At 41.8% G+C, this 24,464-nt stretch overlaps 1 protein-coding gene across 2 annotated transcripts in view; it reads right to left on the minus strand.

The window, feature by feature from the left end:
• Positions 1 to 6,186: 6,186 nt before the first annotated feature.
• Positions 6,187 to 24,464, minus strand: part of elac2 (elaC ribonuclease Z 2) — a 54,246-nt gene continuing 35,968 nt past the window's right edge. Inside the window, exons 19-24 of one of the 2 annotated variants that reach the window (XM_068004308.1) lie at positions 23,448 to 23,557; positions 20,490 to 20,589; positions 17,462 to 17,582; positions 15,695 to 15,773; positions 9,802 to 9,946; positions 6,187 to 9,291 (exon numbers count right to left, since the gene is read on the minus strand). In XM_068004308.1, coding sequence (XP_067860409.1) covers positions 9,025 to 9,291; positions 9,802 to 9,946; positions 15,695 to 15,773; positions 17,462 to 17,582; positions 20,490 to 20,589; positions 23,448 to 23,557 — 822 coding nt within the window. In that variant the 3' untranslated portion in view covers positions 6,187 to 9,024. Of the gene's footprint in view, positions 9,292 to 9,801; positions 9,947 to 15,694; positions 15,792 to 17,461; positions 17,583 to 20,489; positions 20,590 to 23,447; positions 23,558 to 24,464 lie in introns of those variants that run through there. The other variant, XM_068004309.1, reaches the window with a different exon arrangement.

A 24,464-nucleotide genomic window follows, 5' to 3' on the forward strand; every position in this document is an offset into this window, starting at 1 on the left:
CTTTAGCAGAGAGGTCAATACCAATAGATTTAAAGTAATTGATAGAAGGATTAGAGGGGAGCTGGGGAGAAATTTTTTCACCCAGAGGGTGATGGGGGTCTGGAACTCACTGCCTGAAAGGGTGGTAGAGGCAGAAACCTCAATTCATTTAAGAAGTGCTTGGATGTGCACTTGAAGTGCCGTAACCTACAGGGCTACGGACCAAGAGCTGCAAAGTGGGATTAGGCTGGATAGCTCTTTTTCGGCTGGCACAGACATGGTGGGCCAAATGGCCTCCTTCTGTGCCATAAATTTCTATGATTCTATGATTCTACGAAGCAGCTGACTGAGTAAAACCAGCAGGGCACCCAGAGAATCTTAGAGGGAGAGCTCCGACTGTAGGGAGTTGGGGGGTGGGGTGCGCGGGAAGAGTGTGTGTGTGTGTGTGCGTGCGTGCGTGTGTGTCTCTCTCTCTCTTAAACAATGCACCGAGTACCTGGAAGGAAAGCATTCTTGTATCTTTACTCGGCTTGTTTGAGTCTATAAGCAGAATGGGACTTGTGAGGAGGTAAACTGGTTAATAGAACGGGGCAATCTAATTGCAAATGCACCTCTCACAGGTTCCAGTCCTTCCACTGGTGTGTGCTTCAATAATTAAATCAATCTAGAATCACCTGAACTCCATAGAACAAGCAAGCAGAATGACACAAATCACATTAAACCCACAACAGTGAGTCTGCCTTTTAATTCACCTAGTTATCTTTTAAATTGAGAATCATTTCATTATCATACTTCAGCAGAAAGTTGTAATAAATTGGAAATTTACTTTGGTTGAAGTTTTCATGTTGTGGCATGGGCAGGCTAAAGGATTTGGACAGTTGAAGTGGCTGTAAAAGTACAGGTTGGTCCATACTATAATGGGACCTGACCTGCACCATCAGCTCTAACACAGCTCCAGCACTCACCACTTCATTTCCTTGATGCCTGTAACTCCAAGTAGCATTCACTGAGTTTGTACGTAGGCGGATAAAAACATTTTAAAAATTCATGTTGAGGAAATTGTAATCAATTTGAGCGAAACATATCACAACACCCCCGCTGTCAAATAAGTGAAACTCATGATAGTTTCTGGATCTGAGATTAAAATGTATTTTTTCCACCAAAAACATTTTTGTATTTCCAGTAAAAGTGGAATTTGGAAAATTGTTCTGGGAAAAATCCGCAGATATCCCGATTTCTAAGTAATGTAGAAGCAATGTTAAACGTACAGTGTAAGAAGCCACTAATCTTAGAAGCAGAATTTACTTTTAATTTTTATCCATCACAGGATGTTGAAAAAAGGCCAAGGAGACTAACAAGGTGGGCATGACATTAGAAAAAGAGATCAAAAAAGATATAACGACATTTAAGATAGAAAAGGGGGAGATAATTGATAAACTAATCAAACTTGGAGAGGATAAAAACCCTGGATTGCATCCACTCATATTAAAAGAAGTTAGGGAAGAGATAGCAGCGGCGCACTGTTATGTATATATCTATAAATTCATTAGAAAAGGGAATATTGCCAGAGGACTGGCAGACAGCTAATGTTATTCCTATATTTAAAAAGGGAGACAGAACAGGTCCAGGGAACTATAGACCAGTTAGCTTAACATTGGTGGTAGGAAAGATAATGGGAACTTTACTCAAAGATGTAATAGAAAAACATAATAAAGAGTCGTCAGCGTGAATTTCAAAAGGAAAGTTCATGCTTGACCAACCTTATTGAATTCTTTGAAGAAGTAACAGAAAGAGTAGACAAGGGCAACGTAGTAGACGTAATATATTTGGATTTTCAAAAGGTCTTCGATAAGGTACTGCATAGCAGACTCATGATTAAGGTCGGAGCATGTGGAGTCAGGGGACTGGTCGCAGAATGGAAAGCAAGCTGGCTACAAAATAGAAAACAAAGAGTAGGGGTTAAAGGTAGCTGCTCAGACTGATAAAAGGTGAGAAGTGGTGTTCCATAGGGATCAGTGCTGGGACCACTGTTCACAATTTACATTAACGATTTGGATTTGGGAATCGGAAGTGCAATTTCAAAATTTGCGAACACCACCAAATTGGGGGTGTAGTTAATACAAAGGAAGAATGCGACAAAATACAAGAAGACATTAATAAACTTGCAGAATGGGTGTATAATTGCAACTGAATTTCAATATAGAGAAGTGTGAGGTGGTGCATTTTGGTAGAAAGTATAAGGGGGCCACATACGGCTTGGATAATAAGAGTCTAAATGGAGTAGCGGAGCAAAGGGATCTACTGGTGAAGATAGACATCACTAAAAGTAGTGATGCAGGTTAATAAGGCCATAACAAAAAGCAAACCAAGCACTGGGGTTCATTTCTAGAGGGATAGAATTGAAAAACTTGTATAAACTTGTATAGAACCTTGGTTAGACCACACTTACACAGTTCTGGTCTCCATATTATGAAAAGGATATATGAGCATTGGAGAAGGTGCAAAACGATTCACAATTTACATTAACGATTTGGATTTGGGAATCGGAAGTACAATTTCAAAATGACACCAAATTGGGGGTGTAGTTAATTCAAAGGAAAAATGCGACAAAATACAAGACGACATTAATAAACTTGTAGAATGGGCGTATAATATGATATCAGAACTGAGAGGATATACTTATCAGGAAAGGCTGAGCAGGCTGAGACTTCTTTCCCTAGAAAAGAGAAGGCTGAGGGGTGACCTGATAGAGGTCCTAAAGATAATGAAAGGGTTTGACAGGGTAGATGTAGAGAAAATGTTTCCGCTTGTGGGGGAAATCAAAACTAGAGTCATAAATATAAGATAGTGACTAATAAATCCAATAGGGAATTCAGGAGAAACTTCTTTTCTCAATGAGTGGTAAGACTATGGAATGCGCTACCACAAGGAGTAGTTGAGACAAATAGCATAGATGCATTTAAGTGGAAGCTAGATAAGCACATGAGGGAGAAAGGAATAGGAGATGCTGGTAGGGTTAGATGAAGAAGGGTGGGAGGAGGCTCGTGTGAAGCATAAATGCTGTTTCTGTGCTGTAGACTTGATGTAAATTCATTTTCCTTCACTATCAAAGCGTTGAACGTTAATAAGTTTATCAAAATGCAATGGAAAAGATGAATGATTTGACATTGTTATGAATTCATAAATTGCATGTGAGATTAATTTCATATGGATGTCATTAAAACAGCATTTGAAGCAGTATTAAAATAGTGTCAAATTGATGACACTTCACCCGAAAAAGATAGCTCGTTCCTTTCCTACCTGACTAAAAGTTACCAGCATATCTCTAGCAGTGGCTTCACCTCCTATCCTGGCATAGTAACCTCCAAAATTCCCTAAGGACCCATTCTTAGCCCTCCCCACTTCCTCATTACATGGTGCCTCTCAGTAACATCATCTGTAGACAATGGAACAGCTTTCACCTATGTGCTGACAGCACCAGTTCAAGGTTTCCGCTTTGTTCTTTGAACCCACACAAGGTAAAGGCTCATGGGGTTGGGGGTGGATGAATAGAGGTTTGGTTAAAGGACAGAAAACAGAGAGTAGGGATAAATGGGTCATTCTCAGGTTGGCAGGCTGTTAATAGTGGGGTGCCGCAAGGATCGGTGCTTGGGCCTCAGCTATTTACAATCTATATTAATGACTTAGATGAAGGGGCCTAGTGTAATGTATTCAAGTTTACTAATGAAACAAAGGTAGGTAGGCAAGTAAGCTGTGAGGAGGACACAAAGAATCTACAAAAGGATATAGATGGATTAAGTAAGTGGCCAAGAAGGTGGCAGATGGCATATAATGTGGGGAAATGTGAAGTTATTCACTTTGGTCGGAAGAATAGAAAAACAAAATATTTTTTTAAATGGTGAGAAACTATTAAATGTTGGTGTTCAGAGAGACTTGGGTGTCCTAATACAAGAAACACAAAAAGTTAGTATGCAGGTACAGCAGGCAATTAGGAAAGCAAATGGCATGCTGGCCTTTATTGCAAGGGGTTTGGAGTACAAGAATAAGGAAGTCTCACTACAGTCATACAGGGCTTTAATGAGATTGCACCTGGAGTACTGCGTACAGTTCTGGTCTCCATCTCTAAGGAAGGATATACTTGCCTTGGAGAGGTGCAATGAAGGTTCACTAGATTAATTCCTGGGATGACAGGGTTGTCCTATGAAGAGAGGTTGAGTAGAATGGGCCTATACTCTCTGGAGTTTAGAAGAATGAGGGGTGATCTCATTGAAACATATATTATGAGGGAGCTTAACAGGGTAGATGCTGAGAGATTGTTTCCCCTGGCTCGAGAGTCGAGAACTAGGGGGCATAATCGCAGGATAAGGGTCGGCCATTCAAGACTGAGATGAGAAGGAATTTCTTCACGCTGAGGGTTGTGAATCTTTGGCATTCTCTACCCTGATGCTGAGTCATTGAATATATTCAAGGCTAAGATGGATAGATTTTTAGACTCTAGGGGAATCAAGGGATACAGGGATTGGGCAGGAAAGTGGAATGGAGATCGAAGATCAGCCATGATCGTATTGAATGGTGGAGCAGGCTTGAGGGGCTGCATGACCTACTCCTGCTTCTATTTCTTATGTTATGTTCATCCCCACAACCATCTCTGTTGTCATTAAATCATTTACAAGGCATAATTTTCCACAATTGAAGATCAGGAAATTCAAAATCATAATTGCTAACCTACGCTAGGTGCTGATCCAACACAACATTTATCATCCAGAAATCCCTGTGGTCTCACCCCATTCCACTTCTGCAACCCCTTCTATTACGTCCCCTCCTATGCCTGCAGATCCTCTGATACTCACTTTTTATGCATTCTGCGTTTGGTAGCAGAGCCTTCAGCCCTCCAAAAATCCATCGATAAAACCCTTTGCTTCTCTGTCTGCTTTTAAAACTCCTTTAAGCTCATCTTTGACCAAGCTTTCAGTCACCTCTCTCAAATCCCTCAAAGACTTGGTGCCCATTCCTTCCTTCCTCTATGAAGTGCCTTGCTACATTTTTGTATGTTGAAAGTCTATATAAATCACATCAAAACTACAGCACAGAAACAGGCCATTTGGCCCAACTGGTCTATGCCAGCATTTATGCTCCACATGAGCCTCCTCACTCCCTACTTCATGTAACCCTATCAGGATACCCTTATAATTCTTTCCCCCTCATATGCTTATCTAGCTTCCCCTTAAATGCATCTATATTATTTGCCTCAACTACTCCTTATGATAACATGTTCCACATTCTTACCACTCTTTGGATAAAGAAGTTTCTCTTGAATTTCCTATTGGATTAAATAGCGACTATTTTATGTTTAGGACCTCTAGTTTTGGACTCCCCACACAACTGGAAACATTTTCTCCACATCTACTCTATCAAACCCTATTATCTTAAAGACCTCTATCAGGTCACCCCTCAACCTTCTCTTTTCTAGAGAAAAGTGTTCTGGTCTGTTCAGCCTTTCCTGATAAGGATATCCTCTCCATTTTTGTATCATCCTTCTGAATCTTTTATGCACCCTATCCAATCCCTCGACATCCTTTTTATAATATGGAGATCAGAACTGTTCACAATACTCCAAGTGTGGTCTAATCAAGGTTCTATATAAGTTTAACATAACTTCTTTGCTTTTTAATTCTAGAAATTAACCCTAGTGCTTGATTTGCCTTTTTTATGGTCTTATTAACCTGCAAGTCACTGTAATATTGCATGGCACAGTGTTCCTGGACCAGCATGCTGTACTACTTAAGATTTTAATCAATGAACAAGTTTGCTCATTTCACAATCCATATATAGCATTTTACAGATTTATCATATCAATTGATTTTACAATAAATCTCTGGTCAACGAATAGCGTGTTGAATACAATATTAGTTCCTGATCAGGAATTTACAGCAAAATATTAGGAAGTATCTTCCATTGCAGTTTCTTAGAAACTTTTGATGAAGGGTCACAGACTCTTTCAGTTGCTGACTAACCTGTGATGTATTCCCAAATTTTCTGTTTCCATTTCAGATTTTCTGCATTTGTAGTCTTTTCATCGATTCTCACTATTCATACTTCATTGCATTAAATGTGCTTAACTGGAAATATCACACAAGTCGTACAGAGGAGATCGGTGTAATTCAGGAAAATGCACAAGGGTCACGAGTGTAAACAGAAAATGGCTTGGGATTTTTTTAATTCATTTAACTGAAATATTGACTAAAATTCAACTTAGAAGTCACAGTTTTACAGTCACTGCATTGCAATAGATTTACAAAAGGAGTTTAACCATCGGTACACCTTTTAAAAATGAAATGCAAAGAATTACAATAGTTTCTGTCTTTTTGTGTAGTTTTTGCTTAACGAGTGCTGCTTATACCATAGCTGAAAACTGCTAGAGAAACATTACTACATTCTGTCCAGAAAGTATATCCACCAAAAATCCTGATTTTTGGACCCCCTCTCTAGGTTCCAATTTGCACTTTTACCAGAGCCTTCCCAAAAAGGTATATATACACCTTAGATCTTCCCTCTCCAACCTCTCACAAAAAAAAATCATGAGCCGCCATCTTCTCAACAATGCACCAGGAAACTCCCAAAAAATTTCAAATTTACAATGTCATTTTCAACGAAGGCATTAAACTACTTTTAGTTATGCACATTCCAGTGATTATCTTCAAAACAGAAGCAAAAATCAGGATTACTCAGGGTTTGTAGACCATTTTTAATTATTGGTATTTTAGTTTTAATATTGCATGGATGATTTTAATTGTGATTTTATACTAAGCTAATTCATGTAGAAGCTCCGTCAATTGGCACAAAGGACATTATCAGCAACATACTTGATAGAAACATAATCAAAAATGAACTCCAGTAAAAGACTTTTGCTCGGAGGTAATATGTTGTCAGTGCTAAAATTAGTGATCCAAATGTTTGCAATAAGATGAAGTATTTGAATTACATTAAGTTTACTATTCTATTTGAGATATATTATTTGCCAGAATAATTAGCTAGGTTTATAGCTTTTCTCTTGAATGTGTTGCACTATATTAAAATGACATTCGCATTAAACATTTCCAGCTGTTGTCCTTGTATGGAAATGAAAGTCAAATTGAACAAGGTCCCTTCATGCAAGAAAAATTTAGTGAAAAGAGTGGTGCCATATTAGATGCATGCATTAGGGCATTTGCGAGTTTCCTTTAACATGTGGGTAGCAAATTATTCAAGTTGAAACATTTAGGTGCCGCATCCTGCACGTGCATGAGAAACACTGACCTCACAAGGTGCAGTGAACTCAACTGGTTGGTAAAAATCAGCATTTTCCTCAGTAGGCAAAATTCCCATTTTTTTTATTATTATGGAGGCTGAATAACGGCAAGAAACGATGATCTCAGGGCAGTGTACGCACACTACGGCCAACTAACCCCCTCCCTTCATACACTTTTTGAGTATCCCCCTTACAGATGTACATACTTTATGGATGGCTTTATAGAGTATGGAGGGTGACAACGTTGATAGTACAAATGTTTGTTAATTCAGCTCCCTCACATCTCCAGTTCTGTAATATGTCCCATACTGACTCCTACTGGTATTAGCACTCACTGTTTTATTTAAAAAAAACTCTAATCAGTCAAAATTCTTCAGAACAAAAGAAATTCCAACAGCAATACTCAACCTCACGTTTAAAACAGCAACCCATCAGGACTGTTAAGGAATTAAAATAAATCTTTTAAGCATTATATTGAATCTGGCAAAAATTCCAAGCCTTCTACCACATTTCACAATGGTGCTGCAGCAATGCTGGCATGGAAATAACTGGTATCACTGAAGTATAACATCCTAATATAGTATCCACTGCATCAAAATCTGTAACAAATTAATTTATTATTTAAAGATTCAACTCTGGTTTCAAAATAAATTATGCATCTGGTACAATCTTACATTCATCTGCAGATATGTTCTTAAATCATGAAGACTGTATTTGTGATCCCTTCTACAGATGTTAAAAATAATTTTTGCTCCTCTTTACAATAAATACCATACAAGGGGACTGATGCAAGTTAGATCGGACAATCTCCAGTATGGAGTAAGACTTGGGACTTTCCATTATTTTCCAGTCCCATCCTTCCCCTCAAAACATGACGAGTTCCTAATCTCAACTGGAATCATTTCTGAAGGTCCACTCAACTTAGTTGAGGAATTTTCCAAGGCAAATTAATCCAGTGTTGTGTCACACTTTGTCGACGACGCTTCACAGTAGCAATGGCAGAGGTGTGGGGGTGAGAATGGAGGAAGGCAGAGAGAGCAGCATTTATGGGTAACCCACCAAACTGGGGGAAAACAAACAAAATGGGATAATAAATGTACTTTTTTAAAAAAAAACTTCAAAATCTGACTTCAGGCATATGGTTCACATCCCAAAATTTCCCATCACAATTTGATTATTTGTCCTCCATGCATGGAGTGAGAAAAATGAGATGTTTTCCCAGTGTCTTTATTTGCCTGAAAGGATGGTAGAGGCAGAAACCCTCATCGCATTTAAAAAGTATTCGGATACGCACTTGAAGTGCCGCAACCTAGAAGGCTATGGACCAAGAGCTAGAAAGTGGGATTAAGCTGGGTGGCTCTTTCTCGGCCAGCACAGACACGATGGGCCGAATGGCCTCCTGCTGTACCGTAAATTTCTACGATTTGCGGTAATCAGAGAAAGTACAGAGAGATCTGGAGAGTCCAACCTCCAAAGGAAGAGGGTCAGGTAGGGAGCGAGCGGCCGTTGGATGGTTAGGGCCCCAATTCATAACTAAAATTTTGTGCCAAATGAAAACCAAACTGTAATTTGAATGACTTCAAGCAACACTCATTTTTACCCCATTGGCAAAAACTGTACACAATAGTCTCATCTATACAAAATAAAATCAGTTCAATCTCTTATCATGTACTTTCACTGTGGTTGCTTTCCCACACACTACCCTCCAGGATAATTCATTAGGTCTTTCAAATAATGAATTAATTTCCAGCAGCATCTCAAGTCAGTTTTATTTTTTTGTGGTCCACCTTTTGATCAGACTCTTCAAACTCGCGTTTCTTTTTGACGACCGCCTTGCCAGCGCTCATGGCGGACGATGGTCCCGGTGCCACAGGTCCGTTTGTACTTCCAGAACTCAGGGCTTCTTTCAGTTGCCGAAGCTCTCGTCTTTCGCGGCGCTCCTCCATCTCTTCGATCTCATCTGCAAAAAGGGCTTTCAGGGGCGGGATGAGTTTAGGCATTGTCCCAAAATCGCCAAACCGAATCTGTGTGGAAAATGTTGTTTTGGTTATGGTAAGTAGTCAGTGAGGAATACTGCACTGGAGCTTCATTATTAAAAGGGGGAGATGTCATCATATTGGAGAGTCTTACAGCAGGCTAAGGTCTTGGCCTAGCAGCACTGTGGACTCCACTGCAAAGCCATCAGAAGTTTCTGTTGCCACGGACACCAAATCTGCTGCCTGAATTTTAATGGAGTTGTTGAAATGAAAGTTAACACAAATAAGTTGCAGCACCAGATATAATGACATCACATAAACATGGTCAATGTGATCTCCTGGGCTGATTTGGATCACCTGAGGGGGTCACAGAGGAACTTTCCAGATTCTTATTTTTCTCTTATTGGCCCTGGTGTCTGGTCAATCATAAGTGTGGGGCAGGCTTGATGGGGCAGCTGGTCTTTACCTGTCTATCATTTTTGTAAATTTGTATGTTAAAGGGACAAGATACGTAACCATGGTGACTCCACCCCAGCATAATCATAAAACAGTACATACCCTCATATGATCAAAAGCTATTCCAACTTTCTCATTGAAGTCAGCACTGAATAGGGGGATCTTGGCATATCGCTGGCTGAAATGATTTAACATTATAAATTCGGCATTCATCTTCATGCCCACATCAATGGCTTGGGAGGTGGTGCTGAAGCAAAACAGCAAACAAAGGGTTAAAACAGAACAGCAGCTTTAACAAATAAGTGATTTGAACCTGTACTGCAATATGCTGACAAAATCGTGTAATTCGTACAAAGAGCCTCCATGGTAGTGAAAGAGTCAAAAGTGTCGGTTTCTGAGTGGAGCAGTGAGAAATCATCTGCTCTACCAATTATCAATATTCAAGTGTGTCAGATATGGTGGTAGGGCAGGGTTAAACTCCCAGAAGCCCAGGCTGTAATATTAAATAGTCAAAACCAAATAACTTTATTAACTATGCCTCAATCACAAGACATTTTAAAATAGAGTGGGAGAGTGGGGGAGCGGGGGTAATGTTTAATTTCAAGCGAACTGAACGAAAAGCAACATGTTCACCAACCTCATTCAGCATCTGAAACACTTGGGCAAACACACAGGAAATCAGATCAACAAATCAAGGGAAACTAGAAGATTCAGATCCGTGGACTGAGAGAAGATGCAAGGTCTCAGTGAGCTGAAACCAGTAAAGCATGCGATCTCCCATCCTTCTCGGAATGAATGACCTTTCTCTCCTCTTTCTTCCCCCCCGCCCAATAAAATGCCATGGAATATGGCTAGCAACCAGTTTGCTGCAGACACTCCTTCTGTTAATGAACCCAGTACAAAGCTGACAGCCTCCACCTGCAGGCCTCCAGAAACTGTACCTGACCGCTTCCTTCAATGCGCCAACACATTTCTATTTACATCAGCAGCTTCAAGGTCCTTCTAAAACTGACCTCCCTACACTTCACATGACTTTGGTAATATCAAAGCCCACCTGGGACCGCTGCAAAATACTAGCCCAAGATGCCCTGTGTAAGAACCTGCCTAACGTCTATCTGCCTGAGAATTCAGTATGGTTGGTGGCAAGGCAGCTAAGATGCTGAAATTCCCTGGTTTAGCCAGCACTGGAACCCAGCTGCCCCTTCAGAATGCCCATTGGTGGGATGCCATCAGGAACTACTGCAGCCATTTCTTTTACCAACGCTCGGTTGGCTTTCCAACCTCAAAGATTTAAGAGATTAAGGCACATTGTTGATGCAGAGAAAAGGGAGGTTTACACTGTAATTAACTGTGCTGTACTTGATGTGGGAATGCTTGTTGCTGACACTGAATGCAAAAATTAGAAAAATGTGTTCGATTCCCCAGGACTAAGAGCCCTAACCTTAATAAAACACAAAAACAAATTACGCTTCTTGAAAATAAGTGTAGCAGTAAGATTTTGAGCAGTTAAGACAAGCCCCTATTTGCAATACTTTTCAATTGTCTCAGTAAACAAAAATGAAATACAAAAATGAAAACGTGTATTATTCTTAGAGATGGAATTAAGCTGAACAGTGTTCAAAAGAACGTACTTTCTAAAAACAAAAATTCATGGATCATTGTAATAATATCCTGCTTGTAATCATACCCTGCTCTAACTCTATTAAACAGGAGTTCAATAGGAACAGGAGAAGGCCATTTAGCCCCTCGAGCCTGTTCTGCCGTTCAATGGGATCACGGCTGATATGTGTCCTAACTCCATATACCCGCCTTAGCCCCATATCCCTTAATACCTTTGGCTGACAAAAATCTATCAATGTCAGATTTAAAATTAACAATTGAGCTAGCATCAACTGTTGTTTGCGGAAAAGAGTTCCAAACTTCTACCACCCTTTGCGTGTAGAAGTGTTTCCTAACTTCACTCCTGAAAATCCTGGCTCTAATTTTTTGGCACTATCCCCTAGTCCTAGACTCCCCAGCCAGCGGAAATAGTTTCTCCCTATCTACCCTATCAGTTCCCCTTAATATCTTGAAAACGTCGATCAAATCACCCCTTAATCTTCTAAATTCCAGGGACTACAACCCTAGTTTGTGTAATCTCTCCTCGCAATTTAATCCTTGGAGTCCAGGCATCATTCCAGTAAATCTACGCTGCACTCCCTCCAAGGCCAATATATCCTTCCTAAGGTGCGGTGTCCGGAACTGAACACAGTACTCCAGGTGTGGTCTAACCAGGACTTTGTATAGTTGTAGCATCACTTATACCCCCTTGTATTCTAGTCCTCTAGATATAGATATAATAGCCACCATTCCATTAGCCTTTTTGATTAATTTCTGTACCTGTCCATGACATTTTAATGATCTATGTACATGGACCCCTAAGTCTCTTTGGACCTCCACTGTTTCGAGCTTTTCACCATTTAGAAAGTACTCTGATCTATCCTTTTTAGGTCCAAAGTAGATGACCTCGCACTTGCCTACACTGAAATCCATTTGCCACAGTTTTGCCCATTCACTTAATCTATTAATATCTCTCTGTAATTTTATGCTTCCATCAACACTACTTAAAAAGCTGCCTATCTTTGTGCCATCAGCAAACTTGGATATGTGGCTCTCTACCCCAAGTCATTAATAAATAGTGAAAGTCGAGGCCCCAACACAGATCCCTGTGGGACACCACTAGTCACATCCGGCCAATTTGAGTACCTGCCCATTATCCCTTCTCTGTCTCCCGCCACTCAGCCAATTTCCTAACCTGGTCAATAATTTGCCTTCAATTCCATGAGCTTCAACTTTAGCTAACAGTCTCCAATGAGGGGCTCCATCGAATGCCTTCTGGAAGTCCATATAACAACATGCATAGACATTCCCCTGTCCACTGCTTTAGCCACCTCTTCAAAATAAAACTTTCATGTCAAACGCACAGGGCAACTGGAAAGCCATTCGCTTTGCAGCAGAAAGCTAGTAATCTGCTCATTTACTGGGTTGATATTGTCAGCTTTGTTTGAGCGAATACCAGTTAATCCTGAAAACAGATGTGAAATGGCTTGAATCAGCAGTTGTATTCATAGGAACAGCAATAGGCCATTCAACCCCTCAAGGCTGTTCCACCATTCAATCAAATCATGGCTGATCTGTACCACACCACCATTTACCCATCTTTGTTCCATATCCCTTGATAACCTAACAAAAATCTAATTGATCTCAGACTTGAAAATTTCAATTGACCAGCATCCATGGCTTTTTGGGGGAGCAAGTTCCAGATTTTCACTACCCTTTGTGTGAGACTCCAGTGAATGTTAAGGTGATGAAACTCCAGTGAGTGTTAAGGTGACTAGACTCCAGTGAGTTTTTTAAAAATTCGTTCATGCGATGTGGGAGTCACTGGGAAGGCCAGCATTTATTGCCCATCCCTAATTGCCCTTGAGAAGGAGGTGGTGAGCCGCTGCAGTCCGTGTGATGAAGGTTCTCCCACAGTGCTGTGGGAGTTCCAGGATTTTGACCCAGCGACGAAGAAGGAACGGTGATATATTTCCAAGTTGGGATGGTGCCTGCGGCCCTTGTCCTTCTAGGTGGTAGAGGTCGCGGGTTTGGGAGGTGCTGTCGAAGAAGCCTTGGCAAGATGCTGCAGTGCATCCTGTGGATGGTACACACTGCAGCCACAATGCGCCGGTGGTGAAGGGAGTGAATGTTTAGGGTGGTGGATGGGGTGCCAATCAAGCGGACTGCTTTGTCCTGGATAGTGTCGAGCTTCTTGAGTGTTGTTGGAGCTGCACTCATCCAGGCAAGTGGAAAGTATTCCATCACACTCCTAACGTGCCTTGTAGATGGTGGAAAGGCTTTGGGGAGTCAGGAGGTGAGTCACTCACCACAGAACAACCAGCCTCTGACCTGCTCTTATAGCCACAGTATTTATGTGGCTGGTTCAGTTACGTTTCTGGTTAATGGTGACCCCCAGGATGTTGATGGTGGGGGATTCGGCAATGGTAATATACAGTTAAATGTCAAGGGGAGGTGGTAAGACTCTCTCTTGTTGAAGATGGTCATCGCCTGGCACTTGTCTGGCGCGAATGTTACTTGCCACTTATCAGCCCAATCCTGGATGATGTCCAGGTCTTGCTGCATGCAGGCACGGACTGCTTCATTATCTGAGGGGTTGCGAATGGAACTGAATACTGTGCAATCATCAGCGAATATCCCCATTTCTGATCTTATGATGAAGATCATTGATGAAGCAGCTGAAGATGATTGGGTCTAGGACACTGCCCTGAGGAACTCCTGCAGTAATGTCCTGGGGCTGAGATGATTGGCTTCCTTTGTGTTAGGTATGACTCCAGCCACTGGAGAGTTTTCCCCCTGATTCCCATTGACTTCAATTTTACTAGGGCTCCTTGGTGCCACACTCGGTCAAATGCTGCCATGATGTCAAGGGCAGTCACTCTCACCTCACCTCTGGAATTCAGCTCTTTTATCCACATTTGGACCAAGGCTGTAATGAGGCCTGGAGCCGAGTGGTCCTGGCAGAACCCAAACTGAGCATCGGTGAGCAGGTTATTGGTGAGTAAGTGCCGCTCGATAGCACTGTCGATGACACCTTCCATCACTTTGCTGATGTATGACCCTGAGTATTAAGCTAGCGAGACTAAAATATTACGGTAACGAGACTACAGTAAGTATTAATGTAATGAGACTACAGTATTATTGTAACAAAATTAAAATGTTAACATAACTAGACTACAGTAAGTATTAATGTAATGATGTCAGCTTTCACTGCCACCCACTTCAATGGGTGGATTTGGTTTACTAGCAGGGTTCTCATATCCTTGAAGGGGTGGGGGCGCTGGCACCACGAACCCCTTTAAAATGCAAGCAGATGTCATTAATTACATGGTCAACATTTTAACATCGTTCTGGAATTTCAGCAGTCAAAAGACTGCTACAGATAAGTCAAAACATTTTTGGAAAAAAATGGCAATTTTTCCTTTATTTTTCAATTCTGCACCTGTCATCAGAGATTTTATGAGTGGATAATTAAATTAATGTCCTAATTGAAAACCAGTGAGGGTCTACCTTGGCACAATTTCCAAATAAATAAAACCAGATTTCAGTGGGTGATCTAATAACCCAAACACAAATGGGTCATGAAAGACTCAATTAGCTGTAACATGAATCTGAACAGAACTAGGTTTAATGTTAATGTTCAACAGATACTAGATACCCCGGACATCATACAAGATAGGACTAACCAACTTTCAGATACTATGTTTGACCCCTCCCCTCAAAGCTGAAGAGAGGAGACCTGCTCATTGCCATGATGGCTGAGAACCACGGTATGCAGGGCCAACAGGCTGCCAACAGGGCAAATGCACACAGAAACCTTCACGTCCAGCAAAAGGAGACCTACTCATCCTCTTGATAGTTTCTGGCAGTTTATAGCTTTTCTACTGGGAAATCTGGAGAGATAAGCAATACTTTGACAGGCCAAATAAGTTCATAAAATGCTTGATACCAATTTAACTTATTCATGTAGACAGACTGGAAAAATGCTTATGACAAGAGGAGCAAAGAATTTTTAGCTGATGACAAACTGGTGCAAGGTTCCAGGGTATAAAAGACAGCATGTGATATCAGTTATGTACAATCTCATGATATTTTCAGGTTTATACACAGCACATGACTTCTCTACAACCTATCAAGCTACACTGTACACCTACAGCACAGAATGAAGAAGTTATATTTAACTATTAACCTTACACTAACCTACCGCAACTTAACTAAAGCTAAGTTCCAGTCACTTTTTTGGATTAATACTGCTCAATTACCAGAAAAGGGCAATGATATTATTTTCTTAAAAAGCTACAGTTCCTCCAGGATGGATAGGTTTAGCAATTTGTGGTAGAATTTGCAGCGGATTTGCAAACTGAACAAAAGCGACAGCCCCAAGTTCCGTCCTTACCTGTGAGTTTTTTCGACAGCCTCTTCCTCCAGTCCATCTTCCAGCGTGGCCTCGTGAATCAGTAGGTTCGCATTCTGTCCTGTTCAGCAAACAGATACTGTTCAAACAAAGAAGAAGGGCACTGATCTTCAAATCTACAGACTTCTCCAACCTCCAATAAAATGGCATTGGTTAATGGAGATGTAAATCAATATTTGATGGTGTTTTGCCAAGATTCCCACCATAAGAATTGCTTCACCAAACATGTTTACGAGCTCTGTGGAAAGCTGGAAAACTGTCTGAAACAAATGCCCTCAATTTGAACTACATGGAATGACCCTGTGGCAGGAACCTTGCGAGAGACTGGGACGCTGGATGAAGTACAAAAAGCTACAAAAAGTATTTTGTAAGACCACATGGAACCAATTAGGAGTTTAATGAAGCAGCTCTACGTGTTCTCCAGAGAACCTCTTGAAGTAGCTCGAGTACTTGAAAATAATTGCATTAATCGAACATTAGATGTTCAAGTGGGGCTGGTTAGCATTCCTGCCAGTGTTAATCAGTATTGGCACAAATACTAGGTGACCGTAAGATATCACTTTGATCAGCCTAAGGAGCAACTGTACCAGTAAATCTTAGCAAAGCACTACGTGCAGATACCAACTGAGTTTTAGAAATAAAACGCAGACCGAGAAAACATTACAAGTCATATTACAACGCACCACGCTGCACAAAAGGAATATGAAAACAACTTGTGATGCGATAATTATGAGTGCTGGTAAAATGTCTTCCACAGTGGAAAAAAGATGGCAGAAGGTTGAATGGTGTCACAAACAGAAGAAACCTTGTTGTCCCCTTCACGTTCAGATTTTGCATTCCATCTCAGAAGGCGGACTGACTAACTTAAAACGTGGTGAAATCACCGGTGAAAGTTAAAAAAAAAATCAATAATGAAATGTATTATTTGGGTTTTCAACAAACGTAAGACGACTTATGATGGAAACTTTCCTTAAAAAAGGGAAAGTTCAACAGAGGACCTGCCTCTGGCTGTATCTTAATGTGGACAATGTCCACATTAAAATACAGCCAGGTCACAAGTGTAGGGACAAACCTCAGAACCAATTAGGGGCCTTCCACCTTTATTAGCCAGACCTCAGCCGACCATTAGGTTACACAATACCATAAATGTCTGGCACTGGGCTGGGGAGGGTTGTAATTCAATATAAATAAGCACAATGTCAAATCAAAAATGTACAATATAAAATGGAACACAGGTTTAAAAAAAAATTGCTAGACAACAGAGAAAGTGGGCATAATTTTAGCCTGGAGCCGGGAAAGGGTGGGGGTTGAATTGCAGGTAGGCTTGTTGGGCCTGGGGTAAGCACTCCTGCTCCTGTCTGGGCCCACAAGCTGTGCTATAAAAGGCACTTACCTGCAACTTCTGGCCTTCTCGCCTCCTCTCACGTGGCGTGAAGGAGAAGGCCCAGGAATCCCGGCCCCCAGGGGCTAAAATCGAAAAAGCTTTGAAGATGGAGGTGCGCAGCCTCCGTAAAAGCTTTAAATGCCCGACCCGCCTCCCGAGAGCGGGTTGGTTGCCCGCCCCCGTGAAAACCGGAAATGGGTGGGTTTTAGATAGTTGCAATTTTTACTGCTCCCCCGCCCCCAACCCACTGTTTTTCCAGGCTAAAATCATGCCCAATAAATCCCTAATAAGTGTCTGAAATACTGGAGGAATTAGAACAACGTTCAGCTTAATCCTAACTCTTCGGAATCAAAGTATTAACTGACCTGTCTGAACAAGAGCTGGACATGGCATAGTGTCTCCTGAATAAACTATTTTCCAGCCTGATTTGTGTTGGAGAGCACAGCCGAAGGCGTTCCTGCAGTGACGCACTACACATGTCTGGAACTGTTAGTAACAAGTGTTACATGTGGAGAGAAGAAAAGGGGAAAACAATAATGAGATAAGCTGTTCTTCTCCGAACATCTCCATTCTGTCTGTAAGTGTGGCTCTGACCTCCCCGTTGCTCGCCACGTTAACAACCACCCTCACCTCCCCATTCTCACTCTGACCTCTCCATCTTCGGTCTCGTACCTTGTTCCAAATGAAGCTCAACACAAGCTCCAGGAAAAAGCATGTCATCTTTCTGAAGGGCATTCTGCAGCCCTCTGGTCTGAACACTGACTTTAGTAACTTCAGACCTTAGCTACAGAACATCATTTTCTTCACAGCAGTGGGTGCTTGTGATGTGGGGAGGGTGAAAAAAGGATGACAGGGTGACATTTGGGTTAAAGACCCTTTGTCAGAGTAGAGTGCTGGTGGGGTCCAAGCCCGTAGTATGGTCATTCTTTGTCACACAACTGGCAAATCCACGGTGATACACTTTCTGTTTTGACTTTAATTTCAAGTCTGCTGTATATAGCTTTCTTCTCTCTCTTTCTATTTTTTATCATTAGGTTTTTGTTGTATGGTCCTCTACTGATAAACCCAGCAACTACAGGCCAGTCAATTTAACCTCGGTAGTGGGGAAACTTTTAGAAACGATAATCCGGGACAAAGTTAATAGTCACTTGGACAAGTATGGATTAATTAAGTTAAGCCAGCATGGATTTGTTAAAGGAAATAGTGTTTAACTAACCTGATAGAGTTTTTTGATGCGGTAACAGAGAGGGTCGATGAGGGCAATGCGCTTGATGTGGTGTACATGTGCTTTCAAAAGGCGTTTGATAAAGTGCCACATAATAGGCTTGGCATCAAAGTTGAAGCCCATGGAATAAAAGGGGCAGTGGCAGCATGGATACAAAATTGGCTAAGTGACAGGAAACAGAGAGTAGTGGTGAATGGTTGTTTTTCGGACTGGAGGGAGGTGTACAGTGGTGTTCCCTAGGGGTTGGTACTAGGACCGCTGCTTTTCTTGATGTATATTAATGACTTGGACTTGGGTGTACAGGGCACAATTTCAAAATAGGTAGATGACACAAAACTTGGAAGTGTAGTGAACATTGAGAAGGATAGTGATAGACTTCAAGAGGAAAGAGACAGGCTGGTCGAACGGGCGAAAATGTGGCCGATGAAATTTAACGCAGAAAAGTGCGAAATGATACATTTTGGTAGGAAGAGGAGAGGCAATATAAACTAGAGGGCACAACTCTAAAAGGGATGCAGGAACAGAGAGATCTGGGCGTATATGTGCACAAATCTTTGAAGGTGGCAGGGCAGGTTGAGAAAGCAGTTAAAAAAGCATACGGGATCCTGGGCTTTATAAATAGAGGCAGAGAGTACAAAAGCAAAGAAGTTATGATGAACCTTTATTATACACTGGTTTGGCCACAACTGGAGTATTGTGTCCAGTTCTGGGCACCGCACTTTCGGAAGGATGTGACAGCCTTAGAGAGGGTGCAGAAGAGATTTACTAGAATGGTTTCAGGGATGAAGGACTTCAGTTACGTGGACAGACTGGAGGAGCTGAGGTTGTTCTCCTTAGAGCAGAGAAGGTGGAGAGGAGATTTGATAGAGGTATTCAAAATCATGAAGGGTCTAGACAGAGTAGAGATAAACTGTTCCCATTAGCGGAAGGTTCAAGAACCAGAGGACGTAGATTTAAGGTGATTGGCAAAAGAACCAAAGGTGACATGAGGAAAAACTTTTTTTTAATATAGTGAGTGGTTATGATCTGGAAGGCACTGTCTGAGGGGGTGGTGGAAGCAGATTCAATCGTGGCCTTCAAAAGGGAATTGGATAAGTACTTGAAGGGAAAAATTTTGCAGGGTTACAGGGAAAGGGTGGGGCCGTGGGATTAGCTAGATTGCTCTTGCAGAGAGTCGGCACTGACTCAACGGGCCGAATGGCCTCCTTCCTTGCTGTAACCATTCTATGATTCTATACTGTGTCTCACTATTTGCATGTCCTTTTGCATCATTTCACTGACAATCTTTTATTTCATCTAACAGCCTTCTATTTAGCAGTCTAGTCATTTAACCCATTAACTGAATCCCTCTGTTGATTCTCTTTTCCCCTTTTTCTCCTTCACTAAAATGTCTGTTTATCTTTTAGTCTTGAGATCAGATAAACCGACTTTTTAATTTATAGATGCTGACTGACCCACTGTGTGCTTCTAACGTTTGCTGCTTTTATTTGAGATAATAGGTTTGTAAATTGTGTTCTCCCATCAACTCAGACCTCCCTACAACATTCATCAGGCAAATGAGTGAAAAGTGACCTTGCCCCAAACTTCTATCTCTGCCACTCCTGCACCTGGTGCTAGGAAATGCTTGGGAGCAGCAGATATTTCCATTCTTGTACACTAAAACCCCCCTCGCTTTAATAAGCACAAATAAAAATTCACCAAAAATAGGAAATTATAAGCAATCTTTGCCCCAACCCTATTTTCCTTCTCTTGGTCTTTGCTCAGATGATGTTGGAGTAGGGTCTGGAGGGGGGAGAATTTTCTTGAGCCATGGGGGTTAAGCACCTCCTTCCTTAAGAGGGTAAAATTGGTCTTCAGGGGTTGCGCAAAATGGGTGGTAATGAATTGGCAGCCTGTTTTACCCCCGCCCGAAATGAAAATTGGGCGAGATGTAAAACGGGCTTCCGATTCACTATCGCCCATTTTGGGCTACTGCCAAAGACCAATTTCACCCCCAGTGATGCCTCCCTCTTCAGCACAGCTTAGAACAGAAACTCAGCAGGTGGAGTCAGGCAGGACTTGCAATGCCTCGCTCAGCTCCAATGTGCTGTGCCATCCAATAATAATTCAAACAAAAAACACCATTTCCTTTCACTAAACATGCACACAAGAATAAAAGGCACCCTTACCGTTTCTAGTTCGAGTTTCATTAACAAAGACCGAATAAAGTCTTGAGTGTTGAACTTTGTCACTTCAGCTCCTTCCACAAGACAGCGAGCAGGAATAATACTGAAACACAAAGGAGACACTTGAATGGCGTGGACAGCCAGGTAACGGAAGAGCCACGAACAAGACTCTTTCCTCACCTAACAGGAACATGATGTGGAGATGCCGGTGATGGACTGGGGTTGACAAATGTAAGGAATCTTACAACACCAGGTTATAGTCCAACAGTTTTATTTGAAAATCACTAGCTTTCGGAGGCTTTCTCCTTCGCCAGGTGAAGTGTGGGATTCCTTGAATGTTACCGCATTTATAGTCAGAGAACAATACCTGGTGATTACAGATAATCTTTCCAACTGCCCGTTGTCAAGGCAACCAAAATGTTCAGACAGAGAGATGTTACATACAGGACCATCGAATATACAAACGGCCAGAACAAAAGACAGAGAGAGAGAAACATCCGAAAGGAAGAGAAAGACAGAGAATGACCCGTTGTATTAAAAACAGATAACTTTTTTTCGCTGGTGGGGTTACGTGTAGCGTGTAGTTCTCTCTTCCTTTCGGATGTTTCTCTCTCTCTGTCTTTTGTTCTGGCCGTTTGTATATTCGGTGGTCCTGTATGTAACATCTCTCTGTCTGAACACTTTGGTTGCCTTGACAACAGGCAGTTGGAAAGATTATCTGTAATCACCAGGTATTGTTCTCTGACTATAAATGCGGTAACATTCAAGGAATCCCACACTTCACCTGACGAAGGAGAAAGCCTCCGAAAGCTTGTGATTTTCAAATAAAACTGTTGGACTATAACCTGGTGTTGTAAGATTCCTTACATTTAACAGGAACAGGAATAGGCCATTCTGCCCCTCAAGTCTGTTCCGCCATTCAATTGGATCGCGGCTGATCTGTACCTCAATTTTATTTACCTGACTTTGCTCCGCATCCCTTGATATCCTCATCTAACAAAAATCTATCAGTCTCGGTGTTGAAAATTTCAATTTACACAGCATTCACAGACTTTTGGAAGAGGGAGTTCCAGATTTCCAGGTTGGGGCTTTGAATGGGCTGGCAGCAGGCCAGAGGTATGTTTTGTGAGCCTAGGAGGAGGATTACTGTTCCTCTTGGCCCCACAAAAATAATTTTAAAATTCCTGGGCTGTTGTCCCTTTAAGGAGCTGCTCATCGCCTAATGTCTGAGCTCACAAGATGCACGTGCTCCACCCATTTGAATCTGATAATTGCAATTGGGGGTCGTACGACCGGCATAGGATCCTGATTTGCAGCATCCCTTCAGTTTCAGGTAGGTGGGCGGGCTGCTCGCTCATTTACAGGCCTATCTGAAAATTGCATCAGGCGGGCATTGGGCAACTATGGGGCAAACGAGGCACTGCCCCCTCCCCCCTCCCCCCACAACATTTTCAGATGAGAAACAGGCAGCTGGCAGTTGAAAATCACCTGTTATAAAATGATAATGGCCATGCAACCCGTACCCACCTAGACACAGCCAGAATTCCCATTAAGGTCAAAGGTTCTTGAAAGATTGTGAGTGAAGATGATTTTATTCCCATCCGATTGCCACTACAATAGTTGCAGTAAGTGATATCTTGAATAACCGGATTGTTGGCAAAGGCTTTGATCAGCACAGGATGTAAATGGTTAAAAGCAAAAGCGCTTTGTTGTCCCTATCTGGAGTCCGGTTGGCAGGGAGAATGTCTACTTGCGAGCAGTAGAGTACTGTAATCAATGATTGTTGATTGACATGTTACTGATCGTTGATTGAATGGCATGATTGTTTAAGCACCATAAGGCTTGCAGCCTTGGGCACGGATGGTGTGATAATAATGTAGTTAAGAATTGATGATTAATGGAAATGTTATGAGACGAACAAGAACTCACCCCATCCATTACTCACCCTAACTCAGTTCTTGTTGGTCCTTAGTGTGAGTAATGTCTGTATGTATTCTATAATTATCCAATGTCGGTAATGAATCATATGGTTAATGCTTATACGTACATATTTAATTATCCAAACGTCTTTGTTCATGTTGGACCTTATTGTATGGAAAGAGGATGTTTAATCAGATGGCTCTTGTATGGAAGATGGAACAAAGGGGCTATTATCACAAGATGGAACAAAGGGGCTATTATCACAAGCTGATAATGTGCAGTCTTGGAAGCAAAGTCCAGGCATCCTGTGGCTATTACTGATCAAGGACGTCTGACCAGGATATGGTGGTCAAGTAACACATAAAAACCCTAACATAGTCAGACATTGTCGGAACAGACCCAGCGAGAAGACACTGTACTTCTATTCTCCAGAATCAGGTAATGGTACCCTCTTTCTATTTAGCAGTGCTGTTAATAAAGCCTTGACAGGCAATTTCTAATTGCGAGCTTGTGTGTCCAAAACCGTAAGAGTCAACAGATAGAGATAATTATTATTAGCTGCTGCAGGGCAAATATCAGTCATAATAAAAAGTGAAAATAAAATCTACAAAAACCACTCTGGGCCTATTCAAGGAATTGTTCTTCAAAAACATATACTTTGCAGATCCGTCTCAGTTAAATGGAAAGGGAAGGACTTGTATTTATAGAGCGCCTTTCATGAATTCCAAAGTGCTTTACAGCCAATGAAATACTTTTTGAAGTGTAGTCACTGCTGTACTGTAGGGAACTATTTTTACATCTGAAATTTAAGTAATTTCATAAACCCTCATAAGCAAGAAAGACCTACCAAAAGCAATGGAAGATTTACCACCACTACTTCACAGAAACCATCATTAGCTCTACTTATTTTGCCAGGTCATCAATTCCGCCACCCCACACACACACCCCCACACACCCCACCCCCCACACTCTCCTCCCCCAGAACAAAAATACAGAAAATGTAGCTTGGTGTACAGGATTATTCTCCAATTGTGGACTCACTTAAAATGGCTGAGGATCTCCTGACAATGGTCATGGTACTGGTTCAACCAATTCATGATCTGTGATGGACTCACAAGTAAAATTGGGCTAAAGGCCTTACCCAAGGAACTCTGGAAAAAAAAAACAGGTTTGCTGTTGGCGAATGGGGATCACAATCGAACAATAACAACTCTCCCTCCCTCCAAATTGACAGATTAATCTCTCTACTGACCTCCATAAACTAATAAAACTATTGACACTAATTTCCTGTCTGATTATTCCCAGATATATTTGAGAAGCCTCAGGTGTTGTCTCAAGCACGTAGTTTAACAGAGGTTTAGAGACAACCCATCCGCAAGTAAAAAGTGTCCAAATTAGAAGGAAGTGTTATGTTAAAACACAATGTACTGCGGATCCTGGAAATCTGAAACAAAAACAGAAAATGCTGGAAACACTCAGCAGGTCAAACAGCATCTGTGAAGAGAACAAAGAGACCACAACCACCTCCCCATGATATTCACTGGCATTACCATCACTGAATCCCCTGCCATCAACATCCTGGGGGGTCACCATTGACCAGAAACTGAACTAGACCAGCCACATAAATGTTAGGGCTACTAGAGCAGGTCAGAGGCTGCAGCAAGTGGCTCACCTCCTGACTCTCCAAAGCCTCTCCACCACATACAAGGCACAAGTCAGGAGTGTAATGGAATACTCTCCACTTGCCTGGCTGGATGCAGCTCCCACAACACTCAAGAAGCTTGACACCATCCAGGACAAAGCAGCCCGCTTGATCGGCACCCCATCCACTGGCTTAAATATTCTCTCCCTCCACCATTGGCGTACCGTGGCTACAGTGTGTGCTACCTACGGGATTCACTGCTGTAACTTGCCAGGGCTTCTTCGGCAGCACCTCCCAAACCTGCAACCGCCACCACCTAAATTGACACGGGCAGCAGGCTCAAGGGAATACATCACCTCCAAGCTCTGCTCCAATTCACACACCGTTCTGACTTGGGGATATATCGACATTCCTTC

The sequence above is a fragment of the Heptranchias perlo genome, chromosome 23 (genome assembly GCF_035084215.1).
Source record: "Heptranchias perlo isolate sHepPer1 chromosome 23, sHepPer1.hap1, whole genome shotgun sequence".
Taxonomy (NCBI): domain Eukaryota; kingdom Metazoa; phylum Chordata; class Chondrichthyes; order Hexanchiformes; family Hexanchidae; genus Heptranchias; species Heptranchias perlo.